At 42.2% G+C, this 16,510-nt stretch overlaps 1 protein-coding gene across 1 annotated transcript in view; it reads left to right on the top strand.

The window, feature by feature from the left end:
• Positions 1-810: 810 nt before the first annotated feature.
• Positions 811-16,510, top strand: part of KCNK2 (potassium two pore domain channel subfamily K member 2) — an 80,527-nt gene continuing 64,827 nt past the window's right edge. The window contains exons 1-3 of the mRNA XM_068425128.1: positions 811-1,398; positions 2,606-2,923; positions 16,217-16,334. Coding sequence (XP_068281229.1) covers positions 811-1,398; positions 2,606-2,923; positions 16,217-16,334 — 1,024 coding nt within the window. The remainder of the gene's footprint in view (positions 1,399-2,605; positions 2,924-16,216; positions 16,335-16,510) is intronic.

Genomic DNA, 16,510 nt, shown 5'->3' with positions numbered 1-16,510 from the left:
TCTAGTTCAAAAGTTCACGGGGAGGCTCTGGCGAGGCGGTCGCGTTTGGGGCTGGAGCGGGGACCGCCGGCAGGTCCTGCCTCGCCGGCGGGGGTGGCCGGTGCCTTCTCCTCCCTCCCGCCTCTCTCCTCGCTCGTTTCCCGGCGAGACCTCGGTCTCCGCAGGTACCGCTCTGCCTTCCCCCCCGCCGCCCCCCTTCATTTTTTTTCCCTGCGCCCCTGCAGCATCTTCCCGCCGCCCGGCCGGGCTGCCTGCGCGGAGAGGCGCGGAGAGGCGCGGAGGGGCGCGCACCCCCCGGCGGGCCGGGAGCGGCGTGGCCGCTGCCCCCCCCGCCGCCGGCGGGGGGCGCGGAGGGGCGGGGGGGCTGGGCGACCCTTGTCGCGGCTGCCCGCCGCCCCACAAAAGGCATCGCCGGGCTGGGACTGCTCCGCACGCCCCGCTCACCGGAGCAGGCACGGACACGCACGCACGCACACGGGCGCGCACGGGCACACACACTCACACACACGCGCGCCGCGATGTGCGATGCGCGATGCGCGACGTGAGGCACCTCGCACGCCCCGGGGCCGGGGGGAGCCGGCGGGATCCGCGCTGCCAGCCCGCCCGCCCCTGCCGCTCCCTCTCCTCCAGACCCATCCATCAGCCTCTCTTCCTCTCGGTCTGCGTCTTCCTTTTTTTTTTTTTTTTTTTTTTAATTTTTTTATTTTTTAATTTGCTCTAACTGTTATCTACCCAAGCCCTGAAAAAATGCCTGCCCGTGGAGCGAGGAGAGGGCACCGGGTCGGTAAATAAGAAGTGAGTACGAGCACAATGGCGTGCCTCCCCGCTTCCAGCCCTGCGGATGCTGCATGCGCCCCTGCTTCCCCCGCGCCCGGGAGCGGGGGGGACCCCGGGATTCTCCCCGGGATGCTCCCCGCGCCGCGGCGGCCCGGGCCCCTTTTGTACCTTGCGTGTCTGCCTACCCTCCTTCCCTTCCCGGCCCCGCGCCGCGCCCCGACCCCGCCGGCGGTCGCCTCGCCCTCGCGCCGCTCCCCGACGCGGAGCATCCCCGCTGGCGGCGGCTCTGGGCTCGCCCGTCGCTGTCCGCAGCACCGGGGCTGCGCCCCTCGGGGGCGGCGGGCATCACCCGGCGCATTGCACCGGCCGCGGGGAGGGGGCGGCGCGGCCGGCGGCGGAGCGGCGGTGCCCGGTGCCCGCTCCTTTGTTCGCCGCCGGCGGCCGCGGCGGGCCGGCGCTGCCCCGGGCGGGCGGGCGGCGAGCTCGGCGGGGCCGGCCGGGATGGGAGCGGCCCCGGCCGGGAGCGCCGCGGCCCCCGGCACCGTCTTTGGAGGCTCGGAGGGTCGTGAGGGCTGCGATGGGAGGGGGAAAGGCGGCGGGGAGGGGGCTCCCCCCGCCAAGGTGTGGAGCGCGGGGGGAGCGCGGCTGTCCCCCCGGTGCCCGCGGGGCAGGGGCCGAGGCGGCGGGAGTGGGAGTGGGAGGCGCGACCGCGCCGCGCGTGGGATGCGCGGCGCCCAGCCCGCGGGGTGTGCGGGGTGCCCCGGGTCCCCGCTCGGCCCGGGCTGGGGGCTGCCTCTCCCTCCTGGCCCCTTCCTCCGCCGCCGAGGTGTGTGCCTAAGCCCGGCGGGTGCCCGGGAGGTGACACTGCCAAGTGCCACCAACACCCCCTCTGGGGACGTGTCCCACCTCCGCCGTCCGGCCGGAGGGAGACTTTCCTCTAGGTTCAGATCTGGGCTTTTCCCACCAGCAGCTGGAAGCGGTGTCGTGGCCGTTCAAAATGTACTTGTAACTCAAAACAGTTTAAATATAGCTTGTGTGGCCAGCTGCTGTGGCTATCTTCCCACAGGAGACCTTCACCTGCACTTGATGTGGTGGATTTTTTTTTTAGTGCTCGTGTAGTTGCTGGTAGTCACATGAGTTATCGAGATACTTGATAACACACTCAGCTGCTCTTTTCCTAACCCGGTGGGTTTTTGTAGCTGTAAATAAAAATACACACCTTAACAAATGGGTGACTTTTCCAGTAAGTACACATATGTTTTACTGGTATTTTCTGAAAGGTGTAATCAATACGCAATTAACGCTTTAAGACCAGTAAGATGAGCAATGTATTGTTTTTATGGTTGTGTCTGGGGAGTTTGGAAGTGATCATGCAACTGTTCTCAGAGAGCATTTGACAGAGCACAGGACAAAATAGATGAGAGAAAGAAGGATTTGTATTTTTCTGCTACCTCTGTAATGCTGAGGTAAAACACAGCTGGAAAGCTGCTTAGCAGTGCTTAAAGAGAGCAGCGGATGTAAAGAATCTCTGCAGCAAAATACCACCTTATACTAATGTAAATACAAGAGCGTAGGGGAAATCTGCGCTTACGAAATGATCGAATATCAGAAGGGGACAGGCACATATAGAAAATGTTGCAAATGTGTGTAAAGTGGATAATACTACTCAGAGCAGCAGCTTCCTTGTAACGTGGCATGGGCTTTATGTGAAAGATTCAACAGTTGAAGAATTCCAGCTGGAAGCAACAGAATTTCCGTAATCTCTTCGCAAGAAGTTCAGTTAACGAAGTCTGAGCGGCACTGTAAAAATTAACTTCCTTTTTCTGTTTTGCCAGTGGCGGCACCTGACTTGCTGGATCCCAAATCGGCCACTCAGAACTCCAAACCAAGATTATCATTTTCCACCAAGCCTACCGTGCTTTCTTCACGGGAGGAAAGTGATTCGGCTATTAATGTTATGAAATGGAAGACGGTCTCAACAATTTTTCTGGTGGTAGTCGTGTATTTAATAATTGGAGCAACAGTGTTTAAAGCCCTGGAGCAGCCTCATGAGACCTCCCAGAGAACCACCATTGTGATTCAGAAGCAGACGTTTGTATCTCAGCATTCCTGTGTGAACGCAACAGAGCTTGACGAACTGATTCAGGTAATCCATACCAAACCCTTGTCACTGCCCCTTAGAAGAACAAATTATATATGGCAGCACTGCTGTGATAAAGGCGAAGAACATTCTTAGCAAAGCTGTGCATTGGCCGAGTGATGTAACAAGTGTTAAGACCAGAAGTTGAGCAATAACATTTTCATGCAAAGCCTCATGGTTGAAAAGCTATTGCTATTTCTAGATCCAATACGCTTGGTAGACAGCCTTTTCACCGAAGCCTCCCATTATGCTAATTAAATGATTATTCGTCAGCAATATATATAATTAATAGTTCACAAAGGAACTGATATATTGATTGTGCCTTACTAGGTCTGTCAATATTTGAAATGCCTAATTTGGAGGAAGAAAATACACCATCCATTGCCTTAAAGGACTTCTAATTTACCATGATTGTATCAAGCTTGCTTTCTTTTCAGCTGTATGTTTCTTTTTATTGATTTTGTTTTAAGTAGAGGAAAGTACCACGGACTTGCTATTTTGATCTTAAATCTCATTTTTCTCCGCTTCTTAAAGGCACATCCACAACTGATGTGCATTGGTGTGTTCCTACTAACATGACTTTACCCTTCCAGGTGACCTGCGTCAGAACCATAGGAAATATTTCTTTGCACTAGCACAGAACTAGATCCAGAGCCTTCTGAGGCCCTCTCCAACTTAAATCCCATGTTCCCATGTTCTTATGAATATCCAGTGGCACGGCAGGGAACAGCAAGGGGCTGCCAAATAACATCACTTCTGGGGTTGAGACCATGAAATGGGAGGCTGGAGTCAACAGCCAAGAGTGGGCAAGGATTGCCAGGGTGGCAGGCATCCAGACCCTGCCTAGCATGAGCTCTGGAGCGTGCCAGTTGCATGGGCAGCAAAGCTTTCTGGAGGTGGTTTTTGACAGCAGATCTGATTGGGAGTTTAGAAGTTGATTTTACATCTCAAGACCAATCTGCCTTGAGCATCAGCATGGACACTTTTTTTCAGTTTTAAGTGCAGAGCTCTGATGTACTGAGTTGTTTTTATGGCACACTACTTCTGAATTTTAAAGACAAACTGGGAAAATATCTTGTATTTTGTGATTTCTCCCCTGCCTTGTTGCTAAAATGTGTTCCAAAACTGCCACCCTTTAAATGACTGTCAGGCAGTTCCTATCTGCATGTGTCCTGACTAGGCATGCCTGAGGAGGGGTTGTCAATATGAATGTTGATGCTGTGTAAGAACTATGTTTCAGTGGTTTTGCCAGCAGAATGTGAGGTAATATTTCAAAGAAATATACACGCACATTTTGATTAAAACAACCTTTTGCAGGTAGTATAAATTTCCCCATATGAAATTTTTAGGTCAGATCCTGTACTTGTGAAGATAAAAATAGAAATTTTGAAGCAATATTGTCTTACGTCATCTATGAGATGGTCCTTAAGGCAAAAACTATTGAAACTTGCTCTGGAGTACTTAGATATTTTAGCATTTATAATTCCCTACCCAGAAGCACAGACTGGTAATAAAAAAACCACTTCATCAGCATTCAATGCCCATTTGATGTTCTGTGTAAAATAAATGACAGTTTCAATACAATTATCAGAGCACAGATACCCGTATCAGCATTAGCTCCCATCTTCACTAGCGATCTTGGCATGACCAGAAAGACACAGACTTGTGAAGCACGAGAGCGTGACACAGCTTCTCACAGCACATGGATGAGGGATGGTGGTGGGAAGAGTTTGCTCTGCTTGTTGTTGGGGTAAATGGAAAACTTAATTTCTCCTTGTTCCGTTCTGCTGCTCTGCAAAGAACACCATGATGTGGAGGTAGGAACGTGGTGTTCTGCTCCTTTTATAGAAGGAGAGCTGAGGCGTAGGGAGCCTGGTCTACAAGTGCATTTGGGTGCCTTTCTTTAAGCAGAATAAGTGATAACAAATTACATCAAGTTGTTTAAGGGTTAGGAATTAAGTGACTTGCCCAAAGTAAAATAGTAAATCAGTGGTAAAGCAGAGTCTCAAATGCATTTTTCCAAGTCTAGGCTGCTACCCTAACCACGGGGTCGTGTTTCTTCCCTACTTACCACTTTGTCACTGAAGCTAAATTACTGGAATACATTTTGTCTCTCTGGGTTTATATCTGACTGCTATTACAATATAATGCAGTGTTTCTTCAGTTTTCGTTGGATGTCTGTATGAATAAAAATAAATAGTGTGTGTGGAAAAGGTAAATGATATTTAAGAATTCACTGAAAGCTATAAAACTGAAAATTAATACATACTAGTGTAGTAGGAAGCTGGAATGATTAGTGTGTGTGAAGAAAATTACAGAGCTTACTGACGGTAATGTCTTCTTTAATCAAGAATTTACCTTGAGTCAAACTATAATGAAATTCATTATAAACTTTTCCTTTTGAACTTAGTGTTCTGGGATTCCAGAGACTGGTTTGGCTCTGGTTCATGCTAGTCATTGCTCAAGGTGGTTATCATGGCAGGCTTTTTCAATCTTCACGACTTCTGACCTGCCATTTAATCCTTACTCTGGAGCAGGCTTGACTATCCTAAGGTTGTGAACCAACAGTACCATGTGCGGGGGCTTAGTCAAGCAAATTAGGGAGACTAGTTTGAGAGCACAAATTCAGCTAAAAAAAATTGTACAAGTGGAATGAAAGTCCAGTTTGCTAGCACCCAGGGGCCATCTAGTTTCCATCACCTTTGCTAAGATCTTCCCTTTGCCACAGAGCTGATTAGAACACAGAGTTCTGTGCTTCTATAAATGCACACAGGATAGGGAATTTTCCTTTCCTGTCTTCTCCAAACTTATGTCACCAATCACCAAAAACCTTCCTGGCACAACAATATATACTGTTGCCATTTTTTCAGCAGACACAGCTTTATTCCCTGGGTTTCAAATTCCTGAAACTATGTATTTTCACATTGATTGTGTGGCTCCTCTAGGTATACTCAGTGAGAATTATACTTTTATAGACTTCATATATTTTATATACATGTGAAATATGGGGCAATGGAGAGCTGCTATGCAGCATAGAAAATGTGCAAAATGAAGTAGAGTGCTCTGATGATGACAACCAAGTAGCCTCAGCTGCCTCAGAAAAATGACCTGGGTTTTCCTCGTAACTTTTCAGCCCAGTCCAGCAGCATTGTTCGCGTGCTGACAGAGAGATGGTCTTCATGACCTTCTCCATCTCTAACTTCCATGGTCCAGTGTTGCAGATCTCAGTCTAAACCACTTCAGTTACTTTTTGCCTCACAATAATAAAATATGCCTGAAATGTAACAGCAGCAATGTATGACCCTGAGAGCTGCTTTCAGGTACATATTTTTTTTGATACTTTGTGAGCCCTTCTATTTAATACCATACTTAAAATGTGCAAAAGTTACACAGAGCATATCTGCACACCCAAGAGACCACTTTTCAAGGCAATTTCAACTCCTTTTGCTGTAGCCTGAAGGCAGTATTAACAACAACATTAAGTGGATCACTGCATGCTGTATGCAACAGTGCTGTGGTGGGCAGTGCACAGCAATCGGTGGTGTATTTAGATCTACAACTAAAGAAGTACCCCAGGAGGGAAGCTTATGGACATACAAGTGCTACCTTGGTGAGTCTAATCAGGATACAACAGACCAGAAAGCTGTACATGGTCTGATGTTAAACTTTGTTTTTTAAAGTTTCAGTTGGAAGATCTTGAAAGGATCTCAGTTATTAAGGGATGAGAAAGCATTGGTTTGGTGAAGGTTATATATAATATCTAATACATTATAAAGCTGTAGAAAGGGATGTGGTGTGGCCAGACACTTTGCTACTATTCCTTCTTTTGGAAGAAGAAGAACTCTTGACAGTTCATCATGGATGGTGTTTTGGTTTCTCTGTCCATGCCTGCTCTTAACTTGGCCCTGCCATGCAATGCAAACTGCCAGGTGACAGAATAAAAGAGTAAATGTAGTTCAGACTGTGTGGATTTTATGTCTATGTGACAAAATATATAAACCTGATCTTCACTTACACTAGGGATTTTTTACATCTTGCATGGAACAGGTTTTTCCCTACCACTGGACCTTTTGTGGGCAGAAGCTGATAGAAACCTGGGAGTAATCCAGCTATGCACATGGAAATAACAATAATCATTAAAGAATGAAAAAAGTCTCTAATTAGAGAACTTGCATCTCTAATTATTTCAATCTAGTTCTAGTTCTCTTTTAGTGTGTTGACTGTTCCCTGTAGTAAGCTTGCCGCTAAACATTTGAAAATGTTGGAGACAGTTTCCAAACTCAGATGCACAAACTGTATTGCCAAGCACCTAGAAAAATCTCCTGCTGTATTTATGCACTTGTGCATAGTGGCAAATGTGAAGAGACCTTAGGTTACATTGCTGATGTTCAGGTTGCATGCATGTCCCTCCTGCAGTGCTGCACAGCCATCAAATACATGCGTATACCTTCATGACATCCCTTGGGGTTGAGAGTTTTTCTCTGGGAAGAGGGGAGCCTGACTGTATATGATATCCAACAACTTTGCAAAATTGTCATTATTGTGGTTTCATACACCACATTCCTCTGTAGGGGAGGGGAATGAATTTGCTTTCTACCCCCTAGAACTCATGTTGTTCCTAGGAGGTGAGGATGTGACCAGTAGTGTGTATTGTGGGATGCCTTGGCAATGAGAGACAAGTATTTGTCTCCCTGCCAAAGAGAAAGCTGATTAAAAAAGAGAGAATAGCTTTTTATGTAAATATTGCCTAATTATATACTGCTCAGCAGTTATTTTAGTGTTGACCTTTATAAACCAAAATGGAAAAAAAATTCCTTTTAATCCCAAGTTGTTTAATGTATTATTTTTGCATACAAAAATGGGAAAGAAGAGAAATTTCAGTCATATTATTTTAAATATCTGGAGTGTCCCAGCAAGCTGGTGTGAATTATTTTAGTTATCTTAGTGAGTTAATTCTGAAACTTAATAAAGAATTTTCAAGTAAAGGTACACTGAAACTTAAGTTAATAACAGAACATACCTCATTTCTGGTACCTTTAGCAGAAACATCCTTCAAATATATTTATTCTGAAAACCCTAACAAGTGGAAAAAATAATATCACACTAAACTGTACAATCTTTTAATGTGTTCCAAGTGGTAATTTTTGCCTTATAAAGCCTTCATTTCAAAATCTGAACAAGTTTTCAGGGTGCTGCACCAAGCTGTCTCAGCAATAAAGGACTCTTGTAAGCCTAGCCTGTTTCAGGGTATGTGGATTCTTCTGAATGCCCACAAAAGTGTGCTTGCATTTAAAACAAAAAAAAACCAGAATTAATGAACCACCAGGATTAGCATCAACCTTGATGCCACAAGTTGATCTCCTTGGGTTCTGCATGTGCTTGTGGTTAATGTGAGGAGAAGAGCTCTCTGCACTGGGGTCCACAGTCATATCTCATGCCTGTTTTCATCTTACATTTGCGTCAGCTGCATTATCCCTTTTCTTTCCATTCATCTCTTAGACTGTGAATGAGACCAAAATGTGTTTTCTTTTTATCTCCCTTGAGGAAAAATGTGTTTTTTTCTTTATCTCTCTTGAGGAAAGCCTGACACAGTTATGAATGACATGGGAGCAGTGTTTCTTTCACCTAACTGGCATCACCAGAATGTCATCAAGGCTTCTTATGTGATTAATTTATTGTAAAAATATTTTACTTTAAAATACGTGTTTTCTGCGGCATCATTTTTATATTTCAAGGTAGCTAGCTACATTAAGTTGCACCTCCACCAGTAGCTGATTTTGTGTCTTTTTCGTAGGGTTTTTTACAACTTGCATTGTAGCCTCAAGTAACTAATTTTGCTGCATCCTCAGGAATATGTTGTTTTATTTCAGCCAGATAAGCTCCTTGAGCTGCAACCTCTCTGGTTACGTAGGAAACTGATAAAATAAAGAAGTGTAAATCCTTTCTCTCCCAGAGATTAGAAGGTATTTGAGCTTGCTGTATCATTTTTCAAGATAATAAATCACAGAGATGCAAAGATCTTGTTTTCAGACCAATCTGAAATTTGTTTAGACAAATTTAAAATTTATTAGCTTAGCCTATTAAGCTTGAATCAAATTTGACTCATTTTTTGAATCACAACATTTATAGACATTCTCAGTCCTGTGAGCTGTAGCTTATGGGTCCTCTAAGCTAGAACTTTTTGAGGGAGTTTGAATGTACCAGTTTAAACCCTAAATATTCTTAGTCTTTCCCTTATGCAATTCCTTCCAGCCTCTCCAGAAGAAAGCAGGAACCATCCCATGTCTGGATGCTAACCTGGAAGCAGCAGATGGTTATGCTTTGTAAACCTTAAAGCTTTGAAGAGATTGATAGACCAGTGTAAAATAAATTGATGATGCAGCATATTTTATTTATTTATCTGGGGATCCAAAATACCATTGCACTAGTTTTTGAATGTACTGTCTGCATGTCAGACATGAAGCTTGTGACAAATTGCAAATACTAGTATCAGAACTGCCTGTTGGTGTTTTCAAAGCAACATGAAGTGAATGACTTTTAAAGCAGTTAAAACACGAAGCTCAGGAACTGTAGTTTGTATTGTTACCTTCTGCATATGTCTATCCTTAGTAAGGTGTCTGCCCATCAAAGCGCTTGAGCTTATATATTCTTAACTGTAAGTATTCAGGTAGCCCTAACTGGTACAATAAGGTCCTGTTTCTCTTTTCCTCTTGCTGAGTCTGTAAGTCTAGTTTTCAGCCCAGTGTTTGCTTTCTGCTCACTCTATAAACGTTCAGATGCTATGGTCTCCTTCCACAGTAAAGCCCCCCAAATTCTAGCTGTACCCCACATCAGAGGAATATTTATTAAATAAAAGATCTCCCTGAAAGACCTTCGATCATAACCTTACCCAGACCTGTCCTCCACACAGATACCCACCTGCTGTGGTTGAGCCTGGGTGGGCTGCAGAAGCCCCTGGGTTGTGCGCACACCTTGCTTAGGGTTGTTCTGGTTCTTGCTGTCCTCTTACAGCCAGATCCCCTCTTCCAGCTCTGCATTTAGCTCCTGGAGGGAGGGAATTTTTTGCCAAACTTTCTGTGTCCTGGGAGTTCCCTTTGGTGACAGGACAACTCCCTTTTCTGTAGTTATTTTCTACATGGTTGTTAAACCAAACGGATTTTTTTTAAGCCCACAGTCTTTATCCTTCATGAGCATAAGAGCAATGCAGATTTTTGGGAGAATAATAAATAAATTCTAACTGCCCTTGTCACTTCTTTGTTCAAGCAGGTTCGTTTCTAATGTTTTTGCTGCTTCTGGTTTTGGGACTCTTAAGGGATACATTTACTTCAGATGAACAGTTTTATAGGACCTAGAACCTAGCTAGCTTGAATGCATCTGAATGACAGATTTTGTCTTAGAAAGGGTGGCAGATATGACTCATTAGTAAGTCAGTTTTGCTGAACGGCTGTCTGCATAATTATTCCAGTCTTTAATCTCAAGAAGCAAGGAAAGCCCTCTTCCCTGAACATGTATGTATACATACATATATATATGTATGCACACACACAAAATTTATATACATAGTCTGTTTGTAATGCAGATTTAGAAATAGAAGTGTATTTCAGTATGTTTCTACAAGTTTTTAGTTCAAGTAGATTGTGAACATAGGGTGAAAAGAGTTCTTCAATGTGTTGACTACTAGTCTCCAGTGCAGATTACAGTCATATGTTACACAAACGAAAAAGAAAAACATGGAGTCACAGTATTATAATACAAACATCATTGCAATCTCTTTCAACAGCAAGGCTAAGTGTTAAAAGCGTCCTAGTGTGCCTCTGAACAAAGAACTAGGATTTCTATTCTTTGTAAACCAAAGCTGAAATAAAAATGCAGGACTCATGCAGTAGCTGGGCCATATGAGATTTATCGTTATACTAGAGAGTGAGACAGTGCTCTTGTCAAATGGCAGCAGGACAGCGAAGGAAGAAATCCAGGCTGAGAAATGAGTTTCCAGAAACTTTGAGGCGTATCTGACTTTTTGACATCGCTTGTTAAATGATTGCCAGGAAGGACAAGCTAACTCCTGACAAGCTGGGTAAGAAAAGACTGCATGCTCTGTATTTTATCAGAAGCATAATTTAAGGTGCTTCTATTTTAATCTTTGGATAGAAAGCTGAGACTAATGAAGTGTTGTGTTACATCATTTCATAAAAATGAAGTGACTGGAAGATGGTAAAAAAGCATCTATTAAGAGCCTGGTGTGGAACAAGGAGATGACTATTAGGGCGACTGGCTTGACACATACTCATTTCTGTCCGATCCCTGTATGAGACAGTGGCAGACTACCAGAGGGTAGGCTTCTTGGTTTATAACCTCTCTGTATCACTCTTCGGGTTCTGTGGACCCATGCTCACTGAATGTAGCTCTACTGCCAGCAGGCTGGCTTTTGTCGGTCATCTCCATTGACTCCTTGCAAGGTCAGAGGACCAGAGGTTGAAATCCCTGACCTAGGAGAATTGTCTTCTGTTTTCACAAAATGACTGTGCTGTTTGAAAGGCTGTTTTATCTCATTTTGACGGAAAAAAAGTCATAAAATTCCATGTCTTAATCTGCAAGGGTAGCTCAGCGTGGCCTGTACGGACAGATATCTGTGTGAACACATGGATGTGATATTACAAAACTGCACAATGTATTTACCAGAAAGTGTTTCTAAATTATATAGGGAATGAAAAGCTGACATTCAATTAAAATGAGATTTTATATTGTCACTCTCCTTTTCCCAGTGTTCTGATTTCAAGCAAAAAGTACAGCCTGAATGCAATGCTTATGTGTCTATGGAGCTCAGGTCCTGTTTTTGAAAGTAAGGCAGGTCATGCCTGGCCTATCTGCTCTGGGCTCGAGCATCTCTGCCTCTGATGCTCTACTAAAGCTTATTCCTGAATATGGGTGTAAAGCCAGGTAGTTTGGATGTAGTACAAGTTAGGACTTGTACATAGACACAACTCATGTCTATCCTAAGATACAGTACAGAGCTAGATTAAGAATCCATGTAACTTAAAAGATGGGAATTAAGTTCCTAAAATTTTGAAAATTCTATCTCAGTTCTTTTTACTATCAAAAAAAAGCCCACATTTTCTCCATTATAAAGACAATTAAAGAAGAGCAAATGGTGAAAAACCTATTAATTACTTTTACTGTAACCATATAATATTATTATTAAAATCATTGCACGTAGAGGCCTTGATTGGGTGCCATGTGCTGGGTGACCCCTCCTCTGGTCAGTCCTCAGTCATCTCATATAAAACAACTAGAAGACAAATGCTCTGGAAGAAGATTAGTCAAGTGAAATAATCTACATAGTTTGAGAATTGAAACTGTCCACATCGCTGTTCTAATGCTGACTGGTTCTGTAGTGCTGAAGTGAAACTGTTTTTTAAGTCAGAATTTAGTTTGTATATGGAATAAAAATAAGAAAAACTAGAAAAATTGCCACTGAGGTGGTCAGTAAACTTTAATACTGTAAAGTAATTTTTTTAAAGTCAAGAAATTCCCATGTTAAGATCACACAAAGTGTTTACAAGCTGCAACATATGAAAAGTGTACACATTATTATATAGAGTTTTCATGATTGTAACTGTTTTGAGATTCGAAATGCACAGAGTTACTATTGCTATTGTGTAAGTTAGGATACGCTGAAGGGCTCAGGTGACAGAAAGAAGTTATGAAGGAAAGAAAGAATGACATGCCAAACTTGTGACAAATGAAGTGGTTGTGTTTGCAATAGTAGTAAGGCATCAGTCAAGAAAAAAGGCTGAAGACCAAGAATAAAGTGGCAGAGAAAATTGAATGTGACAGCACTGACAATGAATAGCACGCTATTTGAACACTGGGGGTGAGATCCTGGCCCTTAGTGAAGTTAGTGGAAACCAGCTGCATGAGCCTGGGTTTTTATTCCGGGCTAAGGAAATGTTAATATCCAAAATTCCAGGTACGTTTGTGAAGTGGACGTAGTCAGAAAGAAGATGCCGCCCTGAAATTAGGGCACTGAAATGTACATAAGTTAAGAGTTGTTTTATGTATTATTTTCTTTTAAAATTATGCTTGGGAATAGTCTTGAGATGAGGATCTGCTAGCAGGAGTGACCAAACTAAGAAAAAAAGATGTCCTCTGATCCAAAGAACTGAAAATGCAGTTACCCCTCCTGAAAAATCTGCAGGCAACATTCAAAGACTTTATGAGATAATAGTATTGATCTCAGTAAACCAGCAACCTTAGCTAACTGTCCTCCTTGTTAGTGAGGAAGGCTCTTACAGAAGACTCTAAGGAATGTAATGCAGTAGCTTTGTTAGTATTTAAGGCTGGCTCCTCCCAAACATGGGAACAGCGCAGGAGAAAGCATAATAGTGTGTGTTTGGAAACTTAATAACCTGGTGATGAAGAAGGCATCATCTGGTCCTTTATGACTAAAACTATGTTTAAAATAATCGATAAGGTAAATCAGTAAAGGTACAAAGAAAGTCAATGAGAAATATTGGCAACAAAAAATTACTTATATACAATATTCAACAGATTTATTTAAATAGGTAAATATATTATTTAATAAGAAAGCCTCTAATTCGGAAAAAAGAGGCAGCTGATGGGTCTATAAGATCATTAATTTCTTGAAGGAGACAAGTAAGAAATTGCTATTCAAATGTTTCTCATAACATAAGAACTTATAAAATTACTTTGAAGCACCTAAAAATCTCAAAAGGGAAATGCTTTTTAAATGATCCACAAGTAAATTGCAGAACTTACTGCCACAGACTTGGCACCCAAAATACAAGTGAGCTCCAAAAGTAGTTAGATAAATTCATGGTAAAATGATCCACCCAAACCAATCTGAACACCGTGATGCAGACGCAGCCTCCCACTCAGAAAGTCCCTAAAACTGTGCTTAGTCAGAAGCTAGGAGGGTGTATGAAGAGAAAGCATCACTTGCCTACTTGCCCTGATTCTTTTCCTAATTAGCAGCTGGCTAAAATCAGAGACATCATAATAGCAGCTAATTGTCTTTTGTAGCCATCTGTTGTGTTTTGATAAGTCTGACCAACAGAATAGTCTTGGGTTAAGCTGTATCTTTTTTCCTGGAAGTCTGTACGTACAGTATAGTGCAGTTAAGAAATCCATAGCTGTAATGGATCCTCGAGCAGTTTAGATTGGCACATCTTTCATATAAAAGACATTGAGGTAGTATGGCTTCAGAAATGCTCTGAAAACATTTTACATCTGTATCTACATAAAACTTGGTCTTGCTAGACTGCCTAAACAGGTGCATTGCTCTTGGTAGTGCATTCAGCCAGTACAATAAACTGTAATAAAACATGAACGGTCCCATAAAATTATATCAATCCAGTGCTTTACCATAGGATGTCCTCACTGGAGAGCATGTTCCCATTTGCAGGTACAAGGACTTGTGATGAAAGTTCTTAGTCCACTGAAATGAAAAAGTACTCAAAATGTATTCAGTGGGCTTTATAATGCAGCACACTGGGATTTTTAAGTCAAAGGAATACCTATATTGCGTAAATTATAAAATCAATACAAGGGATGGTTTTCACACGCTGCTTAGTTTGATGTGTCCCTTCCTACAGTAATGTAAACACCTGTCAGTGTCAGTGCTGCTGTATTTACTGTTGCCAAGTTGTATGTGATGTACAAATGTGGAAGAAGCTTTATTATTCCAACCCAAAGGAAAATCAAACTCTCTTCCTCTTCCCTTTCCTCAGCCTTTCTCCTTCCTCAGTAGGCTTGAAAATTCCACACCTTTGATGTCTGCCTTTCTGGTGTTCTAAAAAGTTAAAATGAAAACAGTTGAGGGTATAGAAGATGAAACAGTGGAAAGGCTATCTAAAGATAGCCCAGCTGGCTTTCTGTTGCCAGGCTTGGATGTTGCAAATGGCTTAGGTGTGGCAGGAACATCGCTGTGGCTGCGGAGATGCAGCTGTGGACTTCAAAATGGCTACTTTGTGCATCTGAGCTTTGAAAATGGCAAACTGGAAATGATGGATGTAAGCTGAGATCCCGTCATGAAAAATCGATGGCCTGGTTAATCCAGCGTTGCTATTTTGTCATTGCTGTCCAGATCAACTGACTTCCATGAGCACTGTTCAGAAACAAAAATGTTTTCATTTGCAAATAATCAGTGTATTTTGGGATTGCAAAAATTATTGCTGCTGCACAACACTGTTCCTCTGCAACAGACTGCCCACACGGAAAACCATTCTGGTCTGCACTATTGCTGAATATCTTTATGTGCATAATCATTGTTGGACAACTTGCCAAGCAGAAACTATTAGTTAGTTAAGATGTGAATTTTAGCTTTGCAGTATTGCTTCCTCTGTTGTTCTTTTGTTAAACACCAACTATTATTATAAGGATCATTATAATGAAATAAGTCCTATTTTAAAGTTTCAGAATGAAATGATAACTTACATTGCTTAAAATATTTATTGCAAGTTTAAAAATACTTTTTCTTGATGTGTACTGTTTAACTCAAATACTGATATATATGTGCAACAGAGATATAACTAAACAGAACTACTTTTTGTGATAAGAATTTACAACAGGTGACCTGCTGAAATAGGAAATGTTTCATATTTCTTGAGACTATGAAAATGTCACTACTGGCTTGTTCATTTTAGCTGCTAGAACTCTATTTTTCAAGAATGACATGTATGAAGTATACACTTGTATAAACTGAGAGATACATGTTTGACATTTGACTGATTTTTTTATTAATATAGTCAAAGTTTTATAACCATAAGTGTAATTGTTCATCTTTAGTTATTGATTTATATGTTCTACGAAAGTGTTTTAATTAATTGGAGTTCATTTGATCCAAACCAATGCATGGGCATTTTTTCTTGGAGTTTTAAAATGACTTGTGTTTTAAGAAGTACATTTCCTTGCCTAACTCAATAGAGAAGTATTTTGGGAAACTCTCATTGTATATCTCTGTCTAATGCATATTTTTCTTCACCAAATAGTTGCAACAGTAAAAATAATTGTGTTTGCCATCTACCTAAGGTGATGCCGTTACTGATATTTTAGATTTTGCATTCTCCTTAATGGTCTGGAGTTTACAGCTCTGCTGCATGCTGGGGTGTCTGCTGGAGATCGAACTGTAGCCTGATTGAATGATAAAGCTCGAGCAGAGAAACACTGATCCTTTTATAGTTTATTGCTTCGATTAAATAAGTGATTTAATCAATTTACTGTTTAATGTATATTAATATAATTGTTTCATGAATATTGACAAAAATCTTTTTAAACTTGCAGCAAGTAGTGGCAGCAATAAATGCAGGAATCATACCTTTAGGAAACACATCTACTCAGATCAGTCACTGGGACTTGGGAAGTTCCTTCTTCTTTGCTGGCACTGTTATTACCACCATAGGTAGGACACAGCTTATTATCTTTCCATAGTAAATGAGCTGAAACTCTTGATTTCCAGTGTGTACATATATTTGTTAATGGTAAATGTTCTGGTTTAAAGTAGAGAGTTACTTTTTAGCTGCAGGGGCAGAAATTATAGCTGTCTGTAAGGATTCTTAAGTGATTCTTCTGTAGAAG

The sequence above is a fragment of the Nyctibius grandis genome, chromosome 1 (assembly GCF_013368605.1).
Source record: "Nyctibius grandis isolate bNycGra1 chromosome 1, bNycGra1.pri, whole genome shotgun sequence".
In the NCBI taxonomy this organism is placed as follows: domain Eukaryota; kingdom Metazoa; phylum Chordata; class Aves; order Nyctibiiformes; family Nyctibiidae; genus Nyctibius; species Nyctibius grandis.
Note: the sequence above shows the minus strand (reverse complement) of the source record. Positions and strands in the feature narration are given on the sequence as shown.